The sequence below is a fragment of the Ochotona princeps genome, chromosome 6, assembly GCF_030435755.1.
Source record: "Ochotona princeps isolate mOchPri1 chromosome 6, mOchPri1.hap1, whole genome shotgun sequence".
NCBI classification, from domain to species: domain Eukaryota; kingdom Metazoa; phylum Chordata; class Mammalia; order Lagomorpha; family Ochotonidae; genus Ochotona; species Ochotona princeps.
The window spans coordinates 24,590,404-24,612,509 of NC_080837.1; the positions used below are offsets into that span (position 1 = coordinate 24,590,404).

The following is a 22,106-nucleotide window of genomic DNA, read 5'->3' on the forward strand; positions in this document are numbered from 1 at the left end:
GCACACATACTATGGTTGGTCCTGATAGGAAAAATGGATGAGGTTAGCTTAAGTGAACACTGTAAACCCTGCCTAGGGATTTGGATTTTGTTCTAAGTGCTATGGGAACCTTTGGGGTGTATGTGGATAACCTTTTAACGGTATATGTGGGTTATCTTAAGTTTTACAAGGATTACTGTGGCATTCCTACCGAGTATAAGAATACCAGTCTAGGTTACTGGACTAACACAAAAAAAAAAGTGACTTGGGCTTGATTAGCAGTCTGTCTTATGTAATTTGAAGACAGAACAGGCAGTACTTGCTGATGGCTTGGACGGAGGTATGGGGAAAGAGATGGATCAAAATGACTTTAGCTTCCTCTCCCTCAGATACAGAAAGAAGAAAATGTGTAAACAATGGTCTCGCCCATGTTCCCCTGATCCTTTATCCTTCCCACCTTGATCAACTACGTAAACATCATCAGAAATAAAATTTAGGGTCCAGCAGGAGAGCCTAACGTCCAAAGTCCTCATCTTCAACGCGCCAAGACCCCATGTGAACACCGGTTCTTATCCCGGCAGCCCCACTTCCCATCCAGCTTCCCGCCTGTGGCCTGGGAAAGCAGTCAAGGATGGCCCAAAGCCTTGGAACCCTGCACCCACATGGGAGACCCGGAAGAAGCTCCTGGCTTAGGACTGGCTCAGCTCCGGCCATTGCAGCTGCTTGGGGAGTGAATCATCGGATGAAAGATCTTCCTCTCTGTCTCTCCTCTTCTCTGAATATCTGCCTTTCCAATAAAAAAATAATAAATCTTTAAATAATTTAAAAATACAAAAATCAAATTTTAAAAACAAAAGACTAAAACTCTTTTAGTCTGAACTAGGGAGGAAAAGCAGGTTTGCAGAAAGCAGAGAAAAGAATCTTCAACAAAGTGTGAAGTTTAATGTATCAAATATGAGGCAAACAGAGGCTGGAGCTCAAAGAGGAGGTAAGAAAAGAATGTGACATCTACACTCATATTATATACAAAATTAAGTTGAAATACACACATACACACACGCACAAACCCACTAGTAGCAAACAGGTGAAAATCTTCAGAAAGTTGAGTAAAGATAGGGAGACAATTAAAATATGAACCAACTACAAGAAAACAACTATTGATTTTACTAAAAGGTTAAAACTGCTTTTTGAAACAAAGTCAAGTCAGATTGAAACTCAACTACAGACCCATGCACGTGCACACGCACACGTTTATAAGTAAACAGGAGTATCCTCCCATCGGGCAAATAACCTGGAAACACACTTCACAAAAAGATAACATATGAACGGGTAGTAAGTACTTGACAAGATATTCAACACCAACAGCTATAAAACAAACTCAATCACAATAAAGCAATACTTTTGCTCTAGAATGGTTTGAATTAAATATAAGCGAGGCTATAAAATAACCAAACACTCATGCATTGCCAATGGGAATATAAAATGGTACAATTTGGCACTTTCTTAAAAAGTTAGATACAATTTCCACCAGAAAAGGTTCTAATGTTAACTGGTGATCAAGTAAAATATATGTGTAGACAAATATTACTCAGGAACACAAGAAATGAACCACTGAATAATACAATTTATGAAAAACTTAGAAATACTACGTCAAGCAAAGAAGTTATACAAAAAGTACAAGTTTATGATTCTATCAATGTGAAATTTAACACATGTGAAATTTAATGATGTGAAAACAAAGCTGTGGTTAAAGAAGGCGGATGAGCAATTAATCGCCTGGGGCTAGGGTTAGGGGTTATAGATTTATGGGCAAAGAACACACAAGAAACTTGGAAAAGTGATAGACATTTTCTTTACCTTGATTTCAGTGGTGGATACCAGTGTGTGCTGACTTGTCAAAACTCACTGACTTATATAAACAAACATATTCTTACGATATTATTCAAAAAAAGTTGTTAAGGACACTATTAAAAAGCCAAAATCCCCAAAGCTGAAATTAATGCTGAAATTTATATTCCAGACAAAATCATAAGCATAAGCAGCTAAAAGAAGTTTAGATAAAATTTTCAGAATAGTTAGCTTTTGTGGGTTTACAGAAGCAGGGTCAAACTCAAACACAGTTACAGCATTCTGAGATGTGTTTCCAGGAAGACGTGAAAATTAACAGAATTAGAAAGGACAGGTATTCAACCTTTAGTTTCATTTAGGCCTTAAGAATTATGCCACTTTGGTTGGATGGATAAGGATCAAAACTAGTAATTTCAGAGCCACATTTTTATAAACCTGAAGACAGCCAATGCATCATAACTGCTTACTCATTCACTGTGAGTGGAAAGCTTCAGATTTAACTCTCTAAAGTGATGAGATTTTGCAATAGTTGTGTGCACACATGTTTTTGGCAAAAAGTCTCTGATTTGTGGAAGAACATGGGTTAAAATTGTTTAACCTGGTGTCACCCTGGGCAATTTCTGGTGTCACCTTGCGCAATCTGGTTATCTACTCAGGTTCTCCTCTGGAAAATGGCACAATTTATGTGACAGAACAGCACTGAAAAGTTCTTTTTGTTTCCTCATTCAAAGAGATAGGAAAAAAAAATCAATGTAGCTCTGTGAGATATGAACCCACTGACAGAGAACAGAATACAATAAAGGAAAAGAGAACAGACACCAAACAACACTAGCAGGATTCAAGAACAAGGTAATGATCATTTTAACCAGTTGGTGACAATGGGAATTGGAAACAGATTAATTAAAACAGTTGGAAGAATTAACATGACTATGACAATATGAACAAGAAAAGAATCAAGTGTGTTACCAAGTTGTCAAGATTGCCTGAGACTAGAACCAGGGTAGAGCAGGGCTACATGACAACAAACGGTGAAGTCAAGACAAATTAAAACACAGATGTGATATTGCTAGCTCTATTTCTTAGACCAAAAGAAACATGTGAATTAGGCATGCACTCTGAAATTGTCTAATAGCCACTTTCATTTTCCTTATAAATGTAAGCACACCACCACCTTAAGATACAACAGGTTAATTGTAATAACACAATAACACACTTTACTTAACGCAATGTATACAAGCTATTTTTTGTGTGACCAATATTTTAAAAATTAAGAGATGTTAATATATTTTATATTCAACTTTTTAAATAAAAATTCCCCAAACCTGATGCTTATCTTACAGTTAGAGCACATCACAATTTAGATTACAACGTATGGCACGTAGTTTCCACAGTGGACAGCACTATCCATTAGGTATGTTAACTTTTACTAATGAGTAGGTTAAAAATAACCAAGCAAGCAAACAAAAGGTCCTGTGGTACATCCATTCAATATTTGTACTCCTCAGTAAAAAGAAAGACTAAAACTGGATAAATCTGTAATGCTTTAAGCTCTGTGAAAAAAAAAATCAAGTTAAATTCAATCTGATTTTGTCTACATGACACTCAAGAAAAAGCCGAAGTGTAAGTACCAAAAACCACGCACTGGTTAACCAGGGAGGGTATTAGGAAGGCAGCCATGCTCACCACTATACCACCAACAAAGTACTAGGGAAGGTATTAAGATGAGGACTGGCCTAAATTCACAGGAAGCTATCTACTCAGGATGATGGAATCGTTCTTTATCTCAATTATGAAGATAAACTGTAAGCATTTATCAAAACTCATACAACTGCACACTAAAAGGGTGAATTTACTGCATCTACATCATATTTAAATAGATATTAAAATGTATTTCCAGAAGACAGTGCAGCTAAATAAGACTGAAACACCTAAAGTAGACTTATTTATATGGATTTACTTAAGAGAAATAAAATGCTATAGTATTCAAGTCTCAATAAATGTCATATTATACGATTTTTTATCATCACTATATCATACAAAGTAATCTTAATATGCTATTTTAGTTTTATCACAGTATATCTTAAAATAATTTAAAAGAATTAAAATATGTTTTCCCCTTAGGTATGACATCAATAATATATGGAAAATTAGATAAACTGTATCTCATCAATACAAAAACAAATCCTTGCTTAAAAGGATATCATAAAAAAAGTCAAAAGTCCACCCACTGCATGAAATATCTGCAAATCAAGTATCTAGTAAAGGATTTATATGAGGCTACTTAAAATTTTCATGGAAAAATAGAATTGAAGGTTAAGTTTATTGCAAAAAACTTTTTAAGCCCATGCAGTGACCTCAAGATCTGTTCTTTCCCTAAATTTCTTGAAGTGTCCTTGCATAGTGCATAAAAGTTACTAGTCAAGGGCCCGGCGGTGTGGCCTAGCGGCTAAAGTCCTCGCCTTGAACACACCAGGATCCCATATGGGCGCCGGTTCTAATCCCAGCAGCTCCACTTCCCATCCAGCTCCCTGCTTGTGGCCTGGGAAAGCAGTCGAGGACGGCCCAATGCATTGGGACCCTGCACCCACGTGGGAGACCAGAAGAGGTTCCTGGCTCCCGGCTTCGAATCAGTACAGCACCGGCCTGTTGCGGCTCACTTGGGGAGTGAATCATCGGATGGAAGATCTTCCTCTCTGTCTCTCCTCCTCTCTGTATATCTGACTGTAATAAAATAAATAAATCTTTAAAAAAAAATTTTAAAAATTACTAGTCAATAATAAAATGCCTATACACTGTTCAAAAACAAAGAATCTGAATAGACCTTATTCAAAGATACACAAAAGCCCAAAATACTTATGAAAAGAAAGCAATATTAGTATTCATTAGGGAAATTCAAATCCAAAGTATAAAGAGGAATCCTTTCACAACAGTACGATGACTACAATCAATAAAACAATCTAACATATGTTGGTGAGGATGTGTACAAACTGGAACTCCCTCGCACTGCTGATAGAGATATAAAGTGGTTTGCCTAATTTGGAAAGTAGTTGCAGTTCTTGAAAAGATTAAAACATAGGGTTACCATATGGTTCAACCATTGCACTACTATATATGTACCCAGGAAAACCAAAAATATTTATCACACAAAAACTTATAAATGAACATTTACAACAGCAGTATTCAAAAGTGTCAAACAGTGGGAACAACCAAGTATCTACAAACAAATGTGTTACTTCTACATTGTATCTCAATGAAAAGGAAAGAAGCAAATAGAGGCGTATCATGGATGAGCCTTGAATGCAGTAAGACAAAAAGGTCTGTCACAAAAGGGCACATACTGAATGAGTTCATGTGTATGAAATTTTCATAACACATAAGTCAAGACAGAAAACGGACTAGTGACTGCTAGAAGGGACTGAAAGAGGAGAATAAGGGCACAGCAGCTAAAGCGAGCACTGTGTCTCTATAGTTTTGAAATGTTCTATGGTTACACAGCACTGCACAGACTAAAAACCAATGGAGTGGGGCTTGGCAGCGTGGCCTAGTGGCTAAGGTCCTCGCCTTGATCCCATATGCCCGCTGGTTCTAATCCCAGCAGCTCCACTTCCTCTCTATCTCTTCTCCTCTCAGTATATCTGACTTTGTAATAAAAATAAAAAATAAAAAAAATTAAAAAAAAACCAATGGAGTATTCACTGAAACTGAAATACAGCCTGTGAGTTGCATCTCCACAAAGTTGTTAAAAATACCCTTCTGTATATGGGAGAATTTTGAGTACATACTAATAAAATAACTGTACTACAAAAGGTACCAAGTGTACAAATGGATAGCTTTAATAGCTGTAGATCTTTAACATTAAGAAAAACAAAATTACCCTTTCCACTGAAGATAACTGTTGTTGTAATCCATCACATTTTTTGTTTGCTTCTTCAAACAGAGTTTTATATTTTTCTAGTTGAGATTGTTGCATACCAATTGTTCGCTGCTGTCTCCCACAATCTTCTTCGAAATTTTTTACTTGAGTCTTTAAATTCTGAATTTCATCTTCCTACAGGTATAAAATTAAATACTGTGTTAAAAATACATAAAATCTGGTACTGAAAAGTGAAGAAAATAATAGCTGCTTTATATGATCCTTGATATTTATACAGATTTGCTTTTTTTAAAGGATCTATTTGAAGGTGAATTACAGAGATAGAAGGAGGTACAGAAAGAAGACAAGGTGGTCTTCCATGTACTAATTCTTTCTCAAATGGCAACAATGGACAAGGCTGGACCAGACTGAAGCTAAGGGCCTAAACGTCCATTCTGTATCTCCTATAAAGATGAAAGGAGCATAAAAAGCACCTAGACTATTATCTTATATTGTTCCTTCAGGCACATTAGCAAGAAGCTGGATCAGAAGCAGAGCAAACTGGGACTCAAACAGGCACTCACACAGGAATGTTGAAGCTATAGGCACAACGCCAGTCCTGATATACACATTTTCATTAGGAAAAAATAGGTTCCCTCTTCATCTTCAAAAATCAGTCTCATTTGCACCCAGTAGCTTATGATTTTAGGCCTAACATAAAATCTCCTAATTATAACAAATGTTTAAAGTTATCCAGCTCCATGAGAACTCAATTTCAATAAAATTTATACTAACAAATTCTGAATTTACAATATAACTGAATTGAATCTAAAAAAGCTATTCAAACAATGTAATAGAAATTGCTACCTAAATTTTTATTCTTGGATGTCAGAGCATCCTCTTTAGAAAGGTTTCAAAAACTTACTTTTTTATTACATTCGCACACAATATTATCCAACTCCTCCTGCATAACACGGAGTTTGGCCTTTAGAAATCTGATCTGTGCTTCTGTGGATTTAAACGATTACAGTCATTATCTTTTGTTAAATCTAAAACAGCATCAGTTATAAAATACAACATTATTTTATGGGAGAAAATGCTTAAGAGTTGCACCAAACTCCTTGGTAGATAAGGCACACTAAGAATACCATGTTTTCTATATTTCTGCATGTTAATATTAACAGAGAACAGATTAAATGCAGCGCACAAACACAATTCTCCCTGCAACCCACCCACCTTTGAGAAATAAACCCACCCAATAAGAGGGTACAGTGAGGGACTACACGTCAACATTGGACGTGAGCAAAGAAACAAAACCCTCCTCTGAGCGTCTGCACCACCAGCTTACATTCAAATTTAAGCCTGTAGACTGAATTCCTAAGTAGCATAGTAGTCCAAAATACAAGAAACAGAATTGAAAGTTCTCTCAGTAAGTAATGTCCCCAAGAGTTTGGCAGAAACAAACACAAATCTTGTCTAGCAAAACTCAACTTCAATCCCAGACACTGAGTGCAAAAATCCAGAGTGTAATACATGCCAATTTCTGAGAAAATAAAAAGTAATATATATGTTTTAGAAGATATATACTAATGTTTTTGTCATACTTTCTCCCACAAACCCTAAGACACACCTTTAGTAATTTCTCACCGAAGTTTATTTATGAAGTAATATTACCAGTAGGTCCAACAAGTAAATGAGATGCACATAATACTCATCCTTTACTCAGTTTCTCATCCAAAAGCTATGAATCCAGCCGAGAGAAAGCAAAGCTTGCCCTCACAGAGCTCCCGAGAGCACAATCAACTGCCCTTGAGAAGCCATTACAAATCCCAGGAAGCCATACATACACCAGTGAGGAACAAAGCACAAACTGCTCCGCTCACATTCCTGCTTTTTTGAGGTGCCCCTGGAGTGAGCACTGTGGGGGCTGTGACCCTCCTACAGCTCTCTGATCTCAGTGCCCCTCACCCCAGCCTCTCAGGTAATACAAGATAGAAAGGAAATGACAAAAATGTTGGCAATAGCTGGCATCTGGAAGGAAAAGTGAAAGAAGAAAATGAAAGCCTAACTTTTCCCATTTGCTTTTCTCCTCAGCTGCCAATACTATCTTATGGAGCTGAGTACCATCATGCCTAGAGACCCAAAGTGCTAACCTCCCTTCCTCACACCAGATTTAATCTTCCAAAACTTTCTGTTTCAAACATAATCTTCATTTCCTTCCATACATAACTCAGCAACCAGCAACTCTACACTATCATCTGGAATAAGAACACATAGCAAAGTCCTCGCCTTGAAAGTGCCGAGTTCCCATATGGGTGCCAGTTCTAATCCTAGCAGCCCCACTTCCCATCCAGCTCCCTACTTGTGGCCTGGGAAAGCAGTTGAGGACAGCCCAAAGCCTTGGGACCCTACAACCACGTGAAAGACCCAGAACAAGTTCCTGGCTTCTGTCTTTGGATCAGCTCAGCTCCAACTATTGCAGCTGCTTGGGGAGTAAACCACAGGACAGAAGATCTTCCTCTCTTGTCTCTCCTTTCTGTATATCTGCCTTTCCAATTAAAAAAAAACAAATCTAAAAAAAATGAATACATAGACCAAAGATGCTAAGAAAAATAGTGAGAGCAGACAAGTGATTCATCAGTAAGAAAGCAGTAGTATTTAAAGTCTGTCTGGATCCTGGAAGCAGGAACCTTTGGACAGGGCCACAACAGACTGTCTACTATGTACTGAGGAGCAGCACCCCATCTGCGCATCAAGACATCTTTGCAAACTGAAAAGGGACATCTTACTGTGCTTATCTTTTCTACCCATAACTCCAGAAAGTTTGATTAGATCAGAAAATATCATATATGCAGAAAATTGAATTTACTCCTTGCAATTAACTAGTATATAAAACAATCATTACATATACAAACTATCATGACCTGTCATAAAAACAGAATTTTAAAGATAACTTGGACCACCTAATACGAACTAGCAAATTTTCAAACAAAACAATTGTTACCGAAGGGCCACGTGGTTTGCATGAGATCATAACTGAATTAGTTCATACATACTCAACTGTTTGGTTTCTATTTCAATAACACAGGTGACTCCTTACAAATTCAAGTTTTACAGGCATTACTACTGACTTGCTGCTCATTTAATTTTATCTATTAATCTACTTACTCTGTTCACCATCACATACACCCAACTAGATTATTCTGAAATAAATTCATCACAATCCTTTTTTTTTTTAAATTTAAGAAGTTGTTCCCAAAGGTCTCTTCTTCCACTGTGACATAAAGAAAAACCTTTGATCGAAGACAACCTACCTGTCCCAATGTCTTTACTAACTCCAGAGAAAATATCGTCATCTACACATTCAGGCAAGCCTTCTTCCTCCAGCTGCCCTTCAATTCTGCTAATTGTTTTTGCAAGAGAAAAATCTGAGAAATCTTCTGGAATGGCAACATCATCAGCCGTGTGCATCTCTGAGTATTTTAATTTTACGCTGAAAAGGAAACAAAACACATTAGTGCATGTATGTTATAAACAGGATAGGCAGAACAGATAATGTTTACACAAACAATGAATTTAAGTTTTTAAATTTGTGACGAAACTAACTGCTACTTTCAAGTCCCATTAGAAGATATAACAGACTTTGGAACTTCGTGAATCATACACAAGCACCAAGTTTGGGAAAGCTAATGAGGCTATCTGGTTATCCTTTGAACCCAAACAAGTGAATAGCAAGATAAAGAATACCAAAAGTCTTCTGTTAGGTTAAATCTAGCACAAGGCTTTTGATTTTCCATGCTTCTCGATCTGACTATACAAACAGATACCACTCTGGGTATGAGTCTACAAAAAAAAGCACAACCTTTTCATAATAAACAATTATTACCCCAGTCAAGTTCAAAATGTTTTCTACCAACAAAAGCATTCTACGTTAAAACAAACAAACAAACAAAACCTCTTTGGATTCCAAGTTTATTTACAAGGCAGAGACACAGTGACCGAGACCTCTCATCTTGGGTTCCCTTCCCCAAAGCCCCCAAAAAGGGGCCTTGGTCAGCCCAGAGGAAGCAAGCAGGGGTACAGTCCTGGTGTCCCACTGCAGCCCAAAGCGTGCATCAGCAGGAATGGAGAACTGAGATGGGTGCTGGGACTCAAACTCAGGCATCCCAACAGAGGCCTTGGTGAACTCCAGTGAGGTCCAAACCTCTCCCATTCTCCCACAGAAACATTCCTAACCCAGATCAAAAATGAACCAGAATTTGGAATTGACTTTTAAAAAGGAAGTCAGGTGTTAATAGCCTAACACAAAAGCAAAGGCTTCATTCTCATTGGGAAGAAAAAAAAAACTGCTTGTCTTTTTAAAAAAGATTTGCTATTATTATTATTAATGTTTATTGGAAAGTCAGATACACAGAGAGGAGAGACAGAGAGGAAGATACATTCATTGATTCACTTCCCAAGTGGCCGCAATGGCCAAAGCTGTGCCAATCTGAAGCCAGGAGCCAGGAACCTCCTCCGGGTCTCCCATGCAGGTAAGGGGTCCCAAGGCTTTGGGCTGTTGTCAACTACTTTCCCAGACCACAAGCAGGGAGCTTGAATGGGAAGCTGGGCTGCCAGGATTAGAACCAGCATCCATATGGGAACTTGCTACACGCAAGGCGAGGACTTTAGCCACTAGGCTACCATGCCAGGCCCAACAACTTAAAAGTCTGAAAACAAGACAACTGTTTCCCGGGCATATATCTGTTCTGACGATTAAGATACTTGCAAGGATGCCTGTGTCTTACACTGGAGTACAAGGACTCAAGCACTCAAATCCCAGCTCTGCCTCCTGACGTCAACCGATGCAGATCCTGAAAGGGAGAAGTGATGGCTCAAGGAATCAGGCTGTGGCCACCCATGTGGAAACCTGAACAGAGTCCCAGGTTCTCAGTGCTGGCTCCCCCATCTGGGCCACGGCATGTGTTTAGAGAGTGAACCAGCAGATGAAAACATGCTTACATGCTTGCTCACTCATTCTCGCTCTGCCTCTCAAAATACATCTCTTTCCAGTTATGTATCTATGTATACATGCATGCAAGTGTGTGCCATATGTTTTTAATCAATTTCTTTTATGTTGTGTAACCCTGTATCTTTTCGTCTATTAATGAGTAAAGGAAAAATGAATATAACAATGTACAAATTGACAATACTTCTCAAAAATTACAATGTAACTATAAGTTTGGTTAAATAAAACATGTAAGAATAGATTACTGAAGATGCACAGCCAACTGGGGCAATCCAACCTTCTTCCTTTCTAGAAATCCTATCCTAGACAGCATCTTGGGCCCTTCTTATACTTACATTGCCAACATCATTCTTTCTCAAAATAAGCAATGGAATGCAGATTACAATTACACTACAGTCTTATTTACAGTATAGTCTGTTTGAGAGAACTTAGTAGAGAACAATAACAAGGATTATTAGAATTCTTTTCCAGTTCTAAGAAAATATCTCACTACAAATAGAATTTCAAGGATTTGAAATGCATGATTATCTTGAAAACAATACAGGTTGGGGAGGAGGGAGTTTTGGGAGGTGTTAGGGGAAATCACAGAGCCTCTGGAATTGTATCATAAAATTAAAATAATAATAAGAAGAAAACAAGAACATGTAGCCTGGTTTGGTAGCCTACTGGCTAAATCCTTGCCTTACACGCCCAGGACCCCATATGTGTGCCTGTTCTAATCCCGGCGGCCCGGCTCCCCATCCAGTTCCTTGCTTGTGGCCTGGGAAAGCAGTCAAGAACAGCCCAAGGTCTTGGGACCCTGCACCCACATGGGAGACCCAGAAGAAGCTCCGGGCTCCTGGCTTCAGACTGGCTCAACCCTGGCTGTTACAGCTACGTGTGGAGTGAACCACTGGACAAAAGATCTTTCTCTGTCTTTCCTTTCTGTAAGTCTGACTTTTCAATAAAAATAAATCTTTTAAAAACACACACACACACATATGTTATTACTTTCTGCTAAACTTATATAAGCAAAAAATATTTGAAATTATTGAACGTCAATGAGACCCATGAAATGAAATTTTTGTATATTTGGAATACAAAAAGATCTAGATAAACATAAGGAGGGTCTGGGATTGTGGCACAGTGGGTACAACTGTCACCTGTGACACTGGCACCCCATGGGTACCAGTTTGAGTTTCAGTTGCTCCACTACAAATTGAATTCCCTGCTAATGTGCCTGAGAAAGTAGCAAAATACGATCCAAGTGCTTGGGCCTCTGCATCCACATGGGAGACCCAAATGAAGCTCCAGGAGCCTGCCTTTGACAAGGCCCAACCCCAGCTGTTATGACCCAACGGGAGTGAACCGGGAGATGGAATATCCCTTTTTATTCCAAACAGCTTAATAATTAAGAACGATGATACTGGCTGGGGTTAGTGTTGTGGTACACCAGGTAAAGCTGTACCTGCCTGAGATTCCTGCATGCCAAAGGAGCCGGTTCATGTCTTGACTGATCCACTTTCAACTCAGCTCCCTACTAACAGCCCACAAAAGGCAATGGAAAATGTCCCAAGTACTTGGGCACCTCCCATCCACATCGAAGACCTGGATGAAGCTCCGAGCTCTTGGGTTCTTGCTTCAGCCGGGTTCTTTGCTGGCCATTGTGGTCAACAGGGAAGTGGATCAGCAGACAGAAACTGTTTCAGATTCTCTCTCTAAATCTGATTTTAAATAAACAAATCAACAATCTTTCTTGTAAAAAAGAGGATGGTATTTAGAATTATAACCCTGAAAACAAGGAGAGTAACATTTTTTTTCTACTTTTAAGATATTCAACAGATTTAACATAGTTCATAATTAAAATCCTAAAAATGTAATAATTTTCCTTCTCTTCCTCCTTTCTCGCTTCTGAGATTATATATTTCTAAGTTACATTAGGTGAAGGGCTTATTCTCCATCAAATAAAGAGTTCAACAAGCAAGAAGCAAAGGACTATAGTTTAGTGAGATTATACACAAGGACTACAAATAATAGTCAAATGGAATGATGACCATTTCATCTGTATAAAGTGCATTTTAGTAATCACCTGTAAGACTACAGTATACCTTGAATTTGCTTTCTTTCCTTTATTTAAAGAATGTGATTGGTTTTGAATCTTCTTTACAGGACCACTGTTTTTGGTCTTCAGCTACAAGGAAGGAATTTGAATTATTGATTACTGAAGAGTCTAACCACTTGACAAGGAGAGAAATTTGAACATATTAGGATTTGCAATTTTACTACAAAGAATTATTTTTTTCATGGAATTAATCAAATTGTATTTTCAATATTTCCAGAAATGCTTATCTGGAAAAAACCTAGACAGCACCAGAACTATGAGATTCAAGGAAAGGAACTACTGAAGCACACGCACATACCAGAACATGGATGTTCTGGTCACAGAATTTAGTTGTGCTGAGTCCCAGGCAGGCTTCTCGGGGCTCACGTGAGCCATTCCCTCGCCCAAAGTCTCTCTAAGTGTGGAACTTGTAGGTGTCAGTATTCAGCACCCAGAAGAGTTACCTCCACACTACAATCACTAAAATGAATGACTCTTCCCAATCACAGCCTTCAGAGGCGAGTACCATGCTTTTCCAGCGTCTTCTCTCTACTAAAACTTCAGAGGAAAAATTAAGTCTCAAGTTACAAACTCATTTCTTTACAACTCTCTCCACTGTATTTCCAAACAGGTCAGTGAAATTATGAAACAAAAAAGGATTCCATTTACTTGATGGACAACATATCATGCATGAACCCTGTCTGCGTACCAGGGAATATATTCTGAAATTATACCCCTATACCGTTTTGTCTAAATTCTAAATATTATCTCGATTTGGTAGAATGTAATTATCTTTATAGAAAGCCCAATTCCATACCTTAGTTTCCGACTGCAGACTGAGCTTCCCTTCAGATAATAGCCCTCTGCAGATCAGAAATAAACATTTTAGTAACAGATGAGAGCTGAAAGAAAGTTTACAGAACTTATATATAAAAGATACACAACTACTAACTAGACTGCTGTAATTCTGGCATAATTTATCCACATGTGAAATTTATTTCCAGTAAGTATTACAAACAAGAAGTGTTTCGATTAAGCATTCACCTTTTAGAATATATATATTAACACCAATACTTTTGTAGAAAAAATGTTGCACAGATTTTAATGAATGGAAATCATAAGTGGTGACTGGAGGCTACACACAAAGATTACCCATTTTAAAAATGATTCGTTACAGATTTGTTTTGTTATTTTTATTGTGAGCCTGCTCAGCATTCTCATTCCTTTGATGCATCTGAAGATTCTAGCAAGAGTTTGTTTCCCCAAACTGAACAAATGCTACAAAGTGATAGATTAGGCCTGTCTCAGTCACAGCTACACGTTTGGCACTTATAGTATGTGGCATTTAAGCTCTTAAATTGGTGTTAAATATTTGTCAAGTGAATAAATTTACCTCAAATGCAGTTCATTTTAAAGTACAGTTTTTAAAATAAGTTTGCAGTTTAAAACATCAAGCATTGTCAAGGGTGTACAACTATGGCCCGGAGCTAAATCTACCCCCCCGATTATTCACTCACCTGTTATCTATGACTGTATTCACATTACAACTACTAAGTTTTGTACTTTCAACACATTGCAACAGCTAAGATTTTGTACTCCAAGAACACACACACACAAAAAAAATATTTACTACCTGGCTCTTAATGAAATTTGCCTACCCATGAACAAATGTCTACAGCATCTATACTGATATATTTTAAAACATAAAACATTTTTATTTACTGTTACCATGTAAAATATTCAATCACATCCTCTAAGATTCCCTAACCATAAGGACAAGTGTAGCATTGTGGCGCATTAAGGCACTGCCTCCAACTCTGGCATCCCAAATGGGTGCAGTCTGAACCCTACCTAGCTACTCCACTTCCCATCCAGCTTCCTGCTAATACACTTAGGAAAGCAGCAGAACCTGACCCAACATCTTGGGCCCCTGTACCCAGAGAGAATATCCAGATGAATGATGGAAAATATTTTTGTCTCTTTCTGTTCCTCTCTCTGTAACTCTGCCTTTCAAATAAAAAATTTCTTCTTTGAAATTCTAACTATAGTAAAGGCTGCAAGATTTGTGCAATACTGAACACAAAGATATACATAGCTAATACTAAATACAACTTCTCATACTACAAAAAATATACTTGGGAATAATAAAAGACTCAAAGTATCTTAAAAGTACAGACTTAAAGAATCATTCTCACATATGACATGAACAAACGTCAAATATTTTCAAATTTTAACTGTCATCTTTTTATTTCACATGAATATTCACCATCTCCTTAACATATTTTCTTTTCCTTCCATTCTGTCCCCTCAACATCACAGCCCACACCCCCAAACACATCAACAACAACAAAAAAATCCAACTTTATCTGTCTCCTTCAGCTTTCAAATATTACTTTGCTGGCATAATTCCATGAAAATAAACGTGTTATGGCAAATTATTTGCAATATGATTAAAATGATGTATGGGTAAATCCCATTGACAGAAAAGTAGAAAGCATAAAGACTGTACTAATAGGAAACTAAATTTTGGTGCACCACATACTGTTGAAAAAAGAAAAATTTTGTGAGTTAAAGACATAATATGTAATACTCAACTATAATTTAGGTAGATCATTCATGTTCCAATCTGAACAGTTAATATCTGAACCGAATGACCTTTTGTCTTTCACAGCTTGCAACTAATCATCAATCACTATGATAAAAGTAGCAAAGAAATCTACCTGCTGCAGATAAATAGGTGTCTTCACCACTTCATTCTTAGGAAAAATTAAAGGTCTTATTTATTTTTGAAAAGCATACTTAGACAGGGAGTGGAGACAAACACAAGATCTTCCAAACACTGGTTTACTCCTCAAATAACTGCAATAGCCAGGGTTGGGTCTGGCCAAACTCAGAAGCCAAGAACTTCTTCTGGGTCTCCCACGCGTGTAGGGGCCTAAGCATTAGGCCGCTTTCTGCTGCTTTCCCAGGAGAATCAGCATGAAGTTGGATCAGAAGTAAAGCAACCAGGTCTCAAACCATCATCCACATGGGATGTTGCCACTGCAGGTGCCAGCTTTATCTACTGTATCACTATATCAGCCCCAAGATTTATTTTTATTCTTGTGAGACCAAAAGCTAGAAATCAATTGTTGCTGATGCTGTTCCAACCAGCTAATTGGATAGTCTTGCCCAAACTTACCTGCGTAAGGTTCATAAAATATTATACAGAATTACATATAAGGATTAGTTTCATGTTGTATGTATACACAAATACATGTATCAATGGTAACACAAATTTCAACGTCCTAATAAAAACATGTATGGTGCTGACATTGTGTGATATGTAAAGCTATCACTTGTAATACCAGCTTCCCATGCGAAAGCTGGATTTGTGTCCTGGTTATCTTACGTCTGATCCAGCTCCCTATTCATGTCCTGAGGAAAGCAGCATAGCATGGTCCAAAAACTTAAGTCCCTAACACACCCAAGACAGACCCAGATGAAGTTCCTGGCTCCTGATTTCAGCCTGGCCCAGTGCTGGCCATTATAGTCTTCCGAGCAGTGAACTAGCAGATGCAAAATTGCTTTCTCTCTGACTCTTCTATCTTTTCCTCTTTCATAATAAATAAATCTTAAAAAATCAAAGGCAACACATGGACAACTTCTTGGGAGTGCCACAGCTAAATGTGGAACCACATTATTTTTTCAGTTTTATTTATATAATTTATACATCATAAATTACACCTGCTTAAGATATGCCATTTGTTAAATTTAAGCACTTTTGTGTGACCACATAAACAGAAAAAGATTCCATTATCCCTAACAGTTTCCTTGTGTCCTTAGCAGTTCATCCTCTAACGCACTATCCAAAGCCTCAGAAAACTACTGCTGTGATTTCTACCCCTACAGTTTTATTTTCTGAAAATAACAATTGGAAACACAGATCATGTACATTTTTAAAATCTAGCTTCTTTCACTTGGCATTCAGGTTGTGAAATTATCAGTATTCAATGATGTTTACTGCCAAGTACTACTCCCTTCCATGATAATACCATAATCTGCTTATGCAACCACCAATTAATGGATATCTCAGTAGATTCCAGTTTGGAGCAGCTATGAATAACACTGCTCTGAATATTTGTATGAGGTTTTGTTTTCCTTGCACATACTTCATTTCTCTTGGGTAAATACTGAGGTAGGGAATTAATTGTTGGATTATATGTAACAATTATTTTTTGAAGATAGGTACGATGTTCTAATATTTAAAGAGCCAAATGAAGTGCCACTTTACTAAAACATTGCTTATTTGCCTGTAGACATATAAGTTGTTTGCACATTTGCCTAATTTGATTGTACACTTCAAAACCCTGGCTCCTGTTCTTAATGAGGGACTGGTAGCTGTTCTATGATTGAAGCAGCCACAAACAATTTCAACCTGCCGTATAGCTTCTTCATTGATACAACTGCTAGTGAGCCTCATTTCTTATTTTTAATTAGAAAGGCAGATTTATACAGAGAAAGAGACAGACAGCTCTTCCATCCACTGGTTCACTCCCCAAAATGCCGCAATGGCTGGAGCTGAGTGGATTTGAAACCAACAGCCTCTCCCAGGTTTCCTACATGGGTGCGGGTTCCCAAGGCTTTGGGCCATCCTCTACTGCTTTCCCACACCACAGAGAGCTGAATGCGAAGTGGAGCAACTGGGACACAAACCTGCACTCACTGGCATCCGGCATCCCAGAGCATGCAAGGTGAGGATTTAGTCACTAGGCTTCCAAGCTAGGCCCCTATTTTTGGTTTTGCTCAGTTCTATGTCCATTATCATACCCACAGTTCTCTGCGTAGTACAATTCATCATTATATTCCTTTATTTTTACCCTGAAGTTCTTCCTTAATTAATAAATGGGTTAAAGTTGTCATGTTCTTATGCCTTTACATCTTTACCATAAGCTGCTTTAGACAACTGATAAGTTTCTATAGATGTCATTTAATTTGGTTCTTGATACAAGGGACTTAATTGATTGGAAAGTTTTACCTGTAATTATGAAGGCCATATTTATTCTGTCTTTATCCTTAAGGTTGAGTTTTAATGGTACTTTACTTCTCAAACATTTTATTTCTAAGTCTAAAAGCAACAGACTCTACAATGCAAAAATCAACAAGGCTGGACAAAGGATAGAAAAATAGATCATTGGATGAGAAGTGAGAATCTAAAATAAAACTTAAGCCTGTGATCAACTGATTGTTAACCAGAGTATTAAGGCCATTACTAGCAGAAAGAACATGCTACTCAACACATAACACTGACAACTAAATATTCAAATGCTAAAGAATGAAGGTTGCTTCTTATTTCCTACCATACAAATTAACTCAAAACAGATCAAATACCAGAGTGAGAGAGTTAAAGCTGTAACTCTCATGAAACCTAAGGCATAATAAATCTTTATTGCCTTGAACTAGGTAACTAACAACTGTGTCATTTGTACTTGCAAAACAGCCAATTCTCTGAAATGTATTTCTTTTCTATAATACCACGCCAAACTCACCTGACAGCAGCGGACTGCTGATACCTAGTTGTCCAACCTCTTCCACTACAGCAAAAGCTCATTAAAAATGTGTCCTGCCTTGCAATTTAGCACAGGTATTGACAGTTTCACTAAATTCACTGCTACTGTATGACATTAACCTCCATTTTTACAGCCTTCAACACTAGCTTTTTTGCTGGTTGCCACCTAACTGCTAATTCAAAGCCACACTTTGAGTTTGCATTGTATCAGTTTCCAACTGAGTGAGAAAGGCTAAGAGTCACCTAAAAACCTCAGCATCTTGACACACTCAGTAGATACAGACCTCTCCCTTCCACGTATTCCACAGGACCACCTAGATAACCGGCTGGGAGGTTTTGCCAAGTGAAATTCCACAGATCTCCATAAAGAAAGTCAGCTTGCACTCCTCCGTTTGGCTGGGAGGAGGTTAATCCATCCTTGGTTTACAACCCGATGAAAAGGGTGAAAGACTTAGGATTTGGGTTATCACAACTGCCTCTGCTCTATGATTTTTTAGCTTCATTCACATGGATGCTGTGCTTTTCCTGTTACATTATTCCTCAATATTTCATAGTTCCCTAATTTGACAAGCCAAAAATTTACTTGAGATTCTAGAAAGACAAAACTGATAAATATTACATTTGCTAATTATTTACATTTACCTAATCATATGTAATTTTTAAAGCAAGGTAGCAGTTTGTGCATTTAACAAGCACTGACATTTTTTTTTACATGCCTTTGGTAAGTAGCATACCTTTCTAAGCTGCAGGGTTTTGAAGAAAATGTTTCAAAATAATTCTATGAAAATAACAACAGGAACATAAAAAGCTTGCATTGTGTGTTACAATCAAATAGTATTGGTTTATATATTGTGTATTCTTCAAGTTACATATTTTAAACTTTACCTTGAAAACTTTAATAGTAAAAGATCAGTTATCATTTACATCACTTACTTTAAACTGCAATCATCTCCCTCTTCATATGATTTGACGTGCGATGAAACAGGCCTAGAACGCACCTCTTGCTGATCTCGCTAGTTAGAGAAGTAAAATCATAAGTAAGAAAGGGAAAAAAGCCCACAAATCATCTTTTGTCATTTTAGCACCATTCCAAGTTTCTATGATATTAAAACACAGAATCTGAAATGCTATAGGAAGATTTATAAATACCAGTTTCACCTTTCACTTGTTCTCTGTTGTAAAACCATTCCTAAAGGAGAAATGTCCAATAAAAAAAAAAATCAGTCTTACTACGGGGCCTGGCATGAAGAACTTTCCAATAAGAAATAAGGTGGAGCAATCCACCATTGGGGGAGGGTTTGGGGAGGGGTGGGGGGGATCCCAGTACCTAGAAAACTGTCACATAATGCAATATAATAAAAAAAAAGAAAAAAAATCAGTCTTACTAGGAAATTTGCATAACAAAGCCTTTATGTATAATTTCTAACTTTTTCCCTTTAGTCTTTCATCTCCTGTTCCATGCAATGAAAATTGGAAAGACGCATAAGAAATGAAAAAAATTCATTTAATTAATATTTGTTTCAAATCAGGCAAAATTTCAATGTTGACAAGATATAGAAAAATGAAGGGCTTGGCACAGTAGCCTAGTGCCTAAAGTCCTCTCCTTGCATGCACAAGGATCCCATATGGCTAAACCTCCCCCTTTAAGCACCAGCATCCCATATGAATGCTGATTTACGTCCTGGCTGCTCCATTTCCTATCCAGCTCCCTGCCTGTGATCTGGGAAAGCAGTGGAGGACGGCACAAAGTCTTGGGAATCCTGCACCCACGTGGGAGACCCAGAAGCAGCTCCGGGCTCCTGGCTTCGGATTGGCTCAGCTCCAGCCATTGTGGCCATGTGGAGAGTGAACCAGTGGATGGAAGATCTTTCTCTCTGTAATTTCTTCTGTGTATCTGCCATTCCATAAAAAAAAATGTTTGCAAGGAAAGAATCTTGATTGAATTTGAACTGTAATACTGCATCAAGGTGGAGGAATCCACCAGGGGGGAGGGGAGGGGGAGAAGGAGGGGTGGGGGGATTCCCAGAGCCTATGAAACTGTCACATAATGCAAAATAAAAAAAAAAAAGTAAAAATATTTTACTGTAATGCACTAGCAAACTGTGACCATTTACACATATTACATGAAATGTTATATCCTTATTCCTAAGATAATGAAGAATTTGTACTTGTATAAGGTACTAAAATATTACCTAGATTTACTTTCCTGTCTATGAATTCCACTTTGAGTAACACAAGGAGTTAAAAGGAAGAACGACATTTAAACGAGAGTAAGTACTAGTAAAAATTTGAAAGCAGTCATTTAAACTCCTCTCACAAGGGCTACTCTAACAGATCAGCTGACGATGGGAATGCATAAGGGACTTTCTTAAACACAGGAATACCCAATTTGGCTTCAGAATGATAGATAACATGCTCAGATACCGTGCCTGGTGATATGTTTGCTGGATGGAAAACGTGATTCTAGTCTAACCCTAAGTATCTGGGTCATGTCCAGATGCAAAAGTTGAAAAAAACAAAATATATTCTCTGCATACCGCTAGTAACTTATGAATTATTTAACTCTCATACTAAAAAAGCTTCTGGAGTTAAGATTCTAACTAGATGACTGGAGAATGTAAAATTGGGAAACATTTCTCCAATAGTACTTAGAAAACTTGGCATATCCAAACATATAGACGTATAGATACATAGATACATAGATACACACACAAACACGAAATACATGTCTTTACTTACGATTACTTCTTCAGCTTGTCGAACCAGCTCAGCTGTTTTTGCCTCCAGTTCTGCATTTACACGCCTAAAAGCAGAAAGTTGAGACATACTGAAGATTCCTAACAATGGAAATAGTTAGACTTAAACGAATGACCTAATAAACTAATGCCGATCACTGACATGACATTTCTACTTAAGAAGACCTACCTTATAGGATTTATTATCCCCACTCCTCCTCTTACAGTAGGAATTCAAACACCATCAGTGCTGGCCTCTCTGCGGCCCTTTAACTTACTTCAGAGGTGAGGGGACTTCTCTCACTCAAAAATTTGGAAAGAATATAAACTGATGAGTTCAACCCAGCTGCACCTGTCCTCTTCTTGCAGTCGGCTTCCTGCAGAGAATGCAGGGCTCTAACCTGCTCCAGCCCAGAGTACAGGGGCAGGCAGGGTGGGGCAAGGTCGCTCTGGGAAGGGGTGCTGCTGTCACGAGGGAGGGACACCCGAACTCAGCTCTACATTTCAAATCCACCGTGCCAAAAATTAAAGTGACCATTCTGATCCTCACCTTCCACTATTTTTTTCAATCCACGTAGTATACAGTGGAAAGTATTATTTACCAGCATGGAAAGAAATTGTCTTTGAAAGTTAGCTTGCTTACAATTTTACAACCATAATTTCATTTCTAATTTTCCATCTAAAGCAAATTTTTACTGTTTTCCCACAGCCAACACAGGAAATGTTTATGTATCTGTATCTTTAAAATGCCACCATATTACTCCAATGAATCAGTTAACAGTATGTATTAGGCCACCCTTACTGTCAAAGTCCCCTTCTCACTTTTTTAAGGTTAACAGTACCATCAGCATCTTTCAAAATATCCTTTACTTTCCTACTGGAAGGTCACATTCTCAGACCATCTAGACTCTTTGGAAGTTAGAAAGGCAATAACACTGAATAATCAGAAATCACAAATCCCAACCCTAGGAAAAAGGGACACTACCATATCCTTTTGTAAAGCAATCTGATGTTTTAATAAATATTTTTATATCTTGAGATTATCTGGAGAGAAT

At 37.8% G+C, this 22,106-nt stretch overlaps 1 protein-coding gene across 3 annotated transcripts in view; it reads right to left on the minus strand.

The window, feature by feature from the left end:
* Positions 1 to 22,106, minus strand: part of TEX9 (testis expressed 9) — a 65,034-nt gene that overhangs the window by 37,286 nt on the left and 5,642 nt on the right. For 2 of the 3 annotated variants that reach the window (XM_058665809.1, XM_058665810.1), the window contains 7 exons: positions 21,056 to 21,119; positions 19,250 to 19,329; positions 13,586 to 13,631; positions 12,776 to 12,858; positions 8,995 to 9,173; positions 6,606 to 6,688; positions 5,702 to 5,875 (listed from right to left, as the gene is read on the minus strand). In XM_058665809.1, coding sequence (XP_058521792.1) covers positions 5,702 to 5,875; positions 6,606 to 6,688; positions 8,995 to 9,173; positions 12,776 to 12,858; positions 13,586 to 13,631; positions 19,250 to 19,329; positions 21,056 to 21,119 — 709 coding nt within the window. Of the gene's footprint in view, positions 1 to 5,701; positions 5,876 to 6,605; positions 6,689 to 8,994; positions 9,174 to 12,775; positions 12,859 to 13,585; positions 13,632 to 19,249; positions 19,330 to 21,055; positions 21,120 to 22,106 lie in introns of those variants that run through there. The other variant, XM_058665811.1, reaches the window with a different exon arrangement.